The sequence below is a fragment of the Gobio gobio genome (assembly GCF_949357685.1).
Source record: "Gobio gobio genome assembly, chromosome: 12".
Lineage (NCBI taxonomy): Eukaryota > Metazoa > Chordata > Actinopteri > Cypriniformes > Gobionidae > Gobio > Gobio gobio.
In genome coordinates this window covers 6,341,908-6,349,777 of record NC_137105.1, presented here as the reverse complement: position 1 = coordinate 6,349,777, position 7,870 = coordinate 6,341,908, and the positions used below count along the sequence as shown (strand labels likewise).

The following is a 7,870-nucleotide window of genomic DNA, read 5'->3' as shown; positions in this document are numbered from 1 at the left end:
TATAGTCATAACTTCTTTGTTTTACATTTTCTAAAACCCTAAAACTGTTTATTCCCAGCATTAAATTAGAACATTTCAGGACTTTTTGGGTTCCACTGGCTATATGAATCATGACACTGTTGCAAGGAAGAAATACATCAATCTGTCACTTTTGACTGCTGGGACATACAGACCGAGTCTAAAATTTAAAACATTGTCTTATGGATCATACTGGAACTCAGTATAACTTATTTTGCATTTTTGCTTATTGATCATAAACGGAGCTGAACCATAACTGAACTTAGTGGCTTAAGTCCTCTCAGCGTATAGAGAGCTTGAACACCCTAACAGACAGAGATGTTTGCTTCTCACATTACCAGACATGTCTGAGCTCACAAGAGTAGAGAATAAGTGAGAAAGAAGCTCTAGACGGGACAGATAAGGACCAATCGTTCACTCAGATGAGAGCGTTCTGCTAAACAGGAGCAGGGTAAAAACGTTTACCTACGGTTATAATGACCAACTTTTTTCCAGGACATGGTTGTTTTCAGGGTGTAGTTTTATTTGATATCTCTGTGTAAATATCCATGGCAAGTGATGCATATAATATGCTTAGATCTACAAATAGTATGCATGGTGATTAAATCTGCAATAAAACTTTTGGATATTTTCTCTTTAATGCTTGCACTTTAGCCTACAATAAGGTCTCATTTAGTTAATGTGTTACCAAAACGAACTAACAATGGGCAGTACATTTGTTACATATTTATTAATGTTAGTTAATAAAAATAGTCATTCATGTTAGTCGCATTAACTATGTTAACAAATACAACTTTTGATTTTAATTATGTATTGTAAATGATGAAATTAACCTGAAGTAAGATTAATAAATGCTGTGTAATTATTGTTAGTTCTTAGTTCATGTAACTAAAGTAGTTAACTAATGAAACCTTATTGTAAAGTGTTACCAACAAAAGCGTTTTATCTAATGTGATTCTATCGTCCTCAGCCTATAACAAATGTTCAAATGACTTAATGCTTTAATTATGAGCAGATGCCTTGTCCTAAAAGTAAACAGATGTTGAAGTTCAGCACACTTCACTTCATCTGACAGACAGTTATATATTATTAAACTGTTTGACTAATAATAAGTCAAATATATCGCGGGATTTTGAAGCGCTGAATTCAGTCCTGCCGATTTAGGGCAGCGTCAGATTTTCGTTTTAAAAAGCGCTACAGCGTCAAACGCCTCAATTTTTGGCTTTATTATTATAGCCTTATTATAATTAGCCTATCATACTTTTCTTTAAGAAAATCGAACATCTAACAAGTGGACAACTAACAGGTGAAATTGCATAATGAATGCATAAAATAATATAACAAATATATGTAAATAAAACAAACCAATACTCTAATAAATACTTCAAATTAGTATCGCAGATTGAAGTAAATTTTAGGTTTATTTTTTAGTAAAAATCAAGATCATTTACAATAAAGTTAAAATTGTACAAAGCAAATAAAAATGTAGGCCTATTAAATCAATTTCAACTTTCAACAAGTAAAAACAATAGTCTGGAAATTTTATGCCCGTCAGGAAATATAGTATGGATGCATTTTCGTTTAATCTCCTTCGTTATTTAAAATGTTATTCTATTTAATATTTCCTTTGTTTGTGTATTTCATATCGGCCTATGTTAAGACACGATAACGCATCGTATTCGTTAGGCTACTCGCCAAAACAGTGTCTTTTATAAAGTAATTTAGAGGACATATTATGCTCATTATATTTAAGATTAATGTGGAACTGATAGCATCGTCCATCTGTTTATGGTTTTCAGCGTGAACAAACACCGACAGCGAAATCCCATAATCTCTCAGTAAACATGCGATCCGTTGAGTGTTGATGATGCGCTGCAGACAGTTCACTTTCCACATGCCTTTATTAAGCAGAAATGCATTTATAAAAATAGATATGTATATATACCAACTCAATATGCCATACAGACACGAAAATGCAATGGTTTCATTTCCATACGGCGAATGACTCTAACAATGTTGCTTTACTGACAAGAGAATATTCCAACAAATCGCAGTCCATTTAGAACAACAAAAATCTACTGCAAATATTGCAGAAATCCTCTGTGGAGTCTCCACAGCTTCAGATCCCACTTTTCCACAATGGTGTGAAACATCCAGGTGTGTTTTTATCCAGAACTTCCCGATGAAGCTGCACGTGAAGGATGAACAGACGAAAGTTCCTTTGTGTTCTTACGACTCTGAGAGTCCATGAACCTCGTGCTGGTGTTTGCTCAGACTCAGAGGACTCTTTCTTTCTACAGCTGGAGCCAAAAGAGAGGGGTGTTTATGTAGCAAACAAGATGGAAATGAGCCTTTCAGCACTAGAACTTCTTTACAATGTCAGTGTGACCTACACGGCAAATTCTTGGGGGGAAATTTAAGGTAAAAACGGAGATGTGTGCATTCAAATTGGCCTAAAATGGCGTAAAGACCATTCCGTCAGGAAAGAAAACAACAAAATGAGAATAGCATAAAGATGTTTTTTTTATAAAATAAACAAATATGATTGTTTACGCAGGGCTTTATAAGCGCTTTAGTTACAGAGATACTATTAGCTATGAAAAATATTGTTTACAGTAAATTAATGCAGATTTAACACATTTTGTGTTGTTCAAAACGTTTTTTTTAACGTACTAAAAAGAACGTTCTATTGGTTTGCAGAACGTTCTCAGAACGTTACCCTAACCTCTTTACTCTGATAGCCTATCATTTACCGTGCTGTACGTCATCATAAAGCACTGTCCATAAAAGCGCCATGGAATATGGATGATGGACGTTTTGTTCTATTGTTTAATCAATAGAAATAATCCAAGCACATAAATCATTAAATGGAGGATTAAATAATATTACATTTGTCCATTAATATGTAAGATTTCGTAGAGCTGTACCACAATAACCCAGATTTTACATTTCTTCAGCAACAAAAATAACAATGACTTCAACGCAATCTAGGGTTTTTTAAATATGACAAGATTCGAAAAACGAACGAACAATTATTTGACTTATTACATTAATTTCTGCAGGGGCCAGTTGCATAAACTTAGCCATTATGTTAAGACTAACTCATTTTACACACTAGCAATTAGTCAAGAGGTTATCGGTCTTACTTTTCTGATTCAAATTAGACCAATCTAAATTTTTATGTAACTGAAGAACAGTCTTGAAGAAAAAAATAGACGACTAACTTTTAAGACTAGTTTAAGCAGTGTATGCAACCGGCCCCTGCGCAGTTTATCGGGACATATGCTTTTGGTCAGTAAACAAGCTTTTTTTATATTTTTAATTTAAAGTGGCTATGGTGGTGTTTATTGCAAAATAGCCAACTAACACATATTCTACTAACCTTTTTTAAAAATGATGTCTTGTTAGTGTGTAGGTTTCCATGCTAAGTGAGTGTCAGGTGGCCTCTTACCTTCCCGGGCCGTGTTTTTGAAGGATATGGCGCAGTGCAGGTTGGGGCTCTGGATCATGCCCCCGCTGTTCGGATGGCTGAGGCTCGCGCCCTGAGACTGCCAGTGCCCGTAGTTACCCGCGGGCCCACCGTAAACCCCGTACTGATTAGAGGCGGAGTACGCGCACGCAGGAACATATCCCGATAAATTTGATGAAGCCTGAAAATTAAAAGGTATATGTTATACTTTTATTTGATCACTTTGCACCAAGAACGACAAATAATAGGCATACATAATAAAAACAGAAGTTTGTATTATGAGAATATAAAATATTCGATGGAACAATTTAGGCTAATTAAAAGCAAAAAAGATAAAGGTTATTTGTTGGTATCTATGATTCCATTTCCCAAAGGGTTCTTGCAGTTTCTAATAAAATGAAGAATAATTTGGAAAGCAAAATGGTTCTTTTTTTTTTTTTTTTCACTGCGAAAACCCCCTTTGGAACCTTTATTTTTTGAGATCTCAAAAATGGAAATTAAACATGCAATTGTGTAAATTGCCTTTGAATGCATGCTAGAATAAATAAACCATCTATTAAAAAAGTTCACCTGGTTGTACTTAATGTCACTTTCTATAGGAGGTTTCTCGATCCCGTTGACTCCGTGCACGGAAGGGAATGAAGCTCTGTTGACGCCCGTCCAGTCCTCCATTTTCGGCTGATAACTTTCTGCTCCAGCAATGGCTGTAAAACAATCATTAAATCAAACGCATTTAAATGGCTGCAGCTGCATCACGTTAACAGCAACAACACTTAAAAGATTGTGATTTCACGATGATGCACTCTGATCTTGGAGTGAAAATTGAGATGAAGATGGGTTGAACTTCTTGGCTCAGTCTGAAAATTACAACACCATCTCAGTACTGCGTATCATATGCACGCCACAAAGTGTCATATGCACGTAAAAAGAAATTTCTGCGTATAAATTGCACGCCAAACGTGGACTTCTTGCTATAATGCAAGCGACATTGGTTGCATTTAGAAACCCATTAATGCATTATCGGACTATTGCAAGAGCAAATTAAACATGGGCCTCAAATTCTGCTCAGCAGAAGCTCGTGCCATATTTAGGAAAACCTTTTATTTTTTTATTTTCTATAGGTCTGCTTTAATAAGATGCTAAACACTGATTTGAAGAAGCTATACTATTATTTAGGTAAAGATTTGAATCTCCAAACAGCAGAAGCAACTGAACCAAAGTGCAGCATATAATCCAGATGCATAAATGATTCCCCATCACCCAGAAAACACATTAATCACACCAACAAAACACGCTGTCACTCCCTGACAATATTTAGTCAGAATACAGGACATTTTGTTGGATGACAGTTGAGCAAAAAACAAAACAAAACTGGTAAGATCTAGCTGAAGATAAATGAATACGCGCGTAAAATTGCGCCCAACGTTTACGCGGCTTCGAAAGCCCATGGATAGTACAGAAGGTGTGATTACCTGCGGGGTCCATGAAAGCCCGTATTCCTAATATGTTGCTGACGGTGTGCACGGAAGGCCAGGCCCGTGATAGCGTTGCAACAGACACCGCCGGAGGACTGCCCAGTTTGGAGCCGGTCGGGGACATGGCGTTCGGGTAGGAGTATGGATACATGGGGTTATAGGAGATCTGCGGTGGAGAGGGTTTGCTGTCATACTGACTCGGCTGAGACAGGTTCCCGATCTTGTTTCTTAAAATGCGACTGATGGAGCTCACAGACGGAACGTTATATTTGTCACACACTCCGTCGGCCAGCAGTCTGTCGCGTATTTCCCAAGCAAATATTCCAGGATCGCCCTGTTTATAATCCCTTATGCTCTTCACCACGTTTGGCGTCGTGACCCGGGGTTTACTCCCACCGATGGCACCAGGTAAAATGGAGCCGGTCTCGTTGTACCTGGCCAGGATTTTGCTCACACAGCCGTGAGAGACCCGGAGCTGCCGACTTATGTCACACGGCCTGATTCCGAGCTGCGCCAGTTCGACGATCCGGATCCGGATCGCATTGGGAAGAGGCCGACCGTTGACAAACACACCGCCGAGCTGGTTCACCTCCCCGTACGTCTGATCTGCAAGAACGGACCACTGCATATTCATCTTGTACATATATAGGCTCCTCTTAAAAATAAAGGATCTTTATTGGCATCGATGGTTCCGTGAAGAACCTTCAACATCCACAGAATCTTTACGTTGCACAAAAGGTTCTTTGGGGAATCAAAAATGGTTCTTCAACGGTATCGCTGTGAAACCTTTATTTAGAAGAGAGGACAGTTTTTATGGCCTACCATCATTTTTATCATAGCCTATAACAACATTGCGTTTGCCTAAAATGAAATGATCACCACTCAAAATAATAAACAAAAATAAATTCTCCATAATTTAACAAAGAATCTTTTATGATCTATTATTATATTATGAACTATTTTACTGAAAGGTGTCTTTGAAATTAGGGAATTATGGAACAAACAAAAAACGGACAAAAACTTGTATGCTATCTTTTAAAAAAGGAAAAGATTTAGGCCATTTTTAAGAGTTCATTAAGTGTTTGGGAGTTTAAGAAGCCCTACTTTAATCTAATGTTCGTCCGAATAATTTATCGAATATTTATATGTCTAATAATTGTATATAGGCCTAACTACATTTCTGCTCGCATCTATAAAAAATTAATGCATTTCAAAAGATTCAGACTAGCCTATTTTTAATGTCTGTAAAGCCTTTGGGAGTATAAGTAGGCTATTTTAATCTAATGGTGTAATTTATCGAATATTTAGATGTGTAATAGTTTTATACTATTATATGAAAAGTGTGACATTTCTGCTCGCGTCTAAACTTTGCACAAAATACATCATTTGATCGGTGTGTATGCATCGTATTATTATTAATAATAATAACTATATTTTCCATTCCTGTCTAACAGTTCAAAAGGCACTTACCCATTTGCATTGTGATATTTCCCTACAGTGGTTGTGCTCCTTTAACCTTTAGCTGTGCTGCTGTAGTCCCGTGCAACATTGGAGAGGGTTCCCCGTGTCTCCCGTCAGGACTGCCCTCCTCTTCTTCTTCTTCTTTTTTATGGCTGAAGTGTCTGAGTTTAGGACTGCGCAGGTTTTTACAGTAATCTTTGATCCACTTGAGAAACTGCGTCCGTCCAGCAGACTGGCTCGTGCGCTCAATTTGACGCGTCACAAGCATCAATCACACTAGACAGCGCGTGACTCCGCCCCGATCCTCATGATCTGCCCCATCGCGGATATGCAGCTACAAAATGTACTTTTCCTGCCATTTTAGAAGCGACTGTATGCAAAACGTGACTGAAAATCGTGGTATTTTAATATATTCAAATTCGGAAATGTAAGTGCGAAGTAATAAGATTCCAAAAAAATCCAAAAGTCTTATTTACATTCATATCATTAGCCTAATGCCTATGCAAATAAGTTATTCATTAAAGCATATGGAGACATTTAGGACTAATACAATTATGCTGACGATATCTTCAACTCCCATTAACAATATAAGTGTATGATAGGCTTTGCAGGCGCACTGTATAAAAAGTTTTGTTGACCTGACCCACTGCAATGGAAAACCTTTTAAGATTATGTGCTTAAGCCTTTTTAAAGTGGTGAAAGATGAAAAAAACTTTTGTAACACAGTTACATCCTGCAATATAAGTTGATTCACCTTTTCCATGAGGCTACTCTGAGTTTCATTGCAAAGTCGGAATTCTGAAAACACATAAACAATATAATCGAATCGCAGGCTTCAGATATTGTTATTAATGTAATGTCAGTGGAAGGACACGAAGATGGAATAAGTGTTATTTACACGAAAAAGTGACTATGCATTAATTGTCATAAACGCAGTGGGAATTTAGTCTCGACTTCTTAAAGAAAGCAACTCGAAGAGCAAAAGTGTGACAGCGCCGCCATCTTATGGTTCTTCTCGGAATTACACGCATGAACCGCTGCCTTTTGTTTTTGTTTAAGGGGCTTCAAAACACGATATACAGGCACATTACACATCGTTTTATTGGATGTAGCCTATTTGTTTGCCTTTCTCATAAAAGGCTAAGCTAATTGCCATCCTATTGTAATTAAACATGTGTATACACGGGTTTCCTGTTTACAAACATTACAGGGTGCGTGCGCATCCTGGAGGCAGAAAGACAGATCGCTGGCCCGCTACTGCAACAACATTGAAGCTTTCCTTATTGTTTGTATATAACTGCTGACTCAATAAAACGTGATTTTAGTTGGATCTGTTTGTCTGTCTTTAATTTTGCAGTGTTGCTGTGATACATGTATGAATGATCATGTTAGGTAATAATTTTTTGGCAAACGCATGCTTCCCCCTAGGTATGTTAAACATCAGGCA

At 37.3% G+C, this 7,870-nt stretch overlaps 1 protein-coding gene across 2 annotated transcripts; it reads right to left on the bottom strand.

The window, feature by feature from the left end:
* Positions 1–527: 527 nt before the first annotated feature.
* pax1b (paired box 1b) lies at positions 528–6,670 on the bottom strand. Of its 2 annotated transcripts, none has more exons than XM_079832136.1 (5): positions 6,433–6,670; positions 4,960–5,568; positions 4,058–4,191; positions 3,470–3,668; positions 528–2,318 (listed from the first exon to the last, which is right to left on the bottom strand). In XM_079832136.1, exons 1-5 carry the CDS (start codon positions 6,440–6,442, stop codon positions 2,248–2,250), a joined length of 1,023 nt encoding a protein of 340 aa, XP_079688262.1. In that variant the 5' UTR covers positions 6,443–6,670; the 3' UTR covers positions 528–2,247. The 2 variants fall into 2 exon arrangements, with proteins under 2 accessions (XP_079688262.1, XP_079688261.1); XM_079832135.1 differs by having other exon boundaries at positions 4,960–5,748; positions 6,433–6,630.
* Between the last annotated feature and the right edge of the window lie 1,200 nt (positions 6,671–7,870).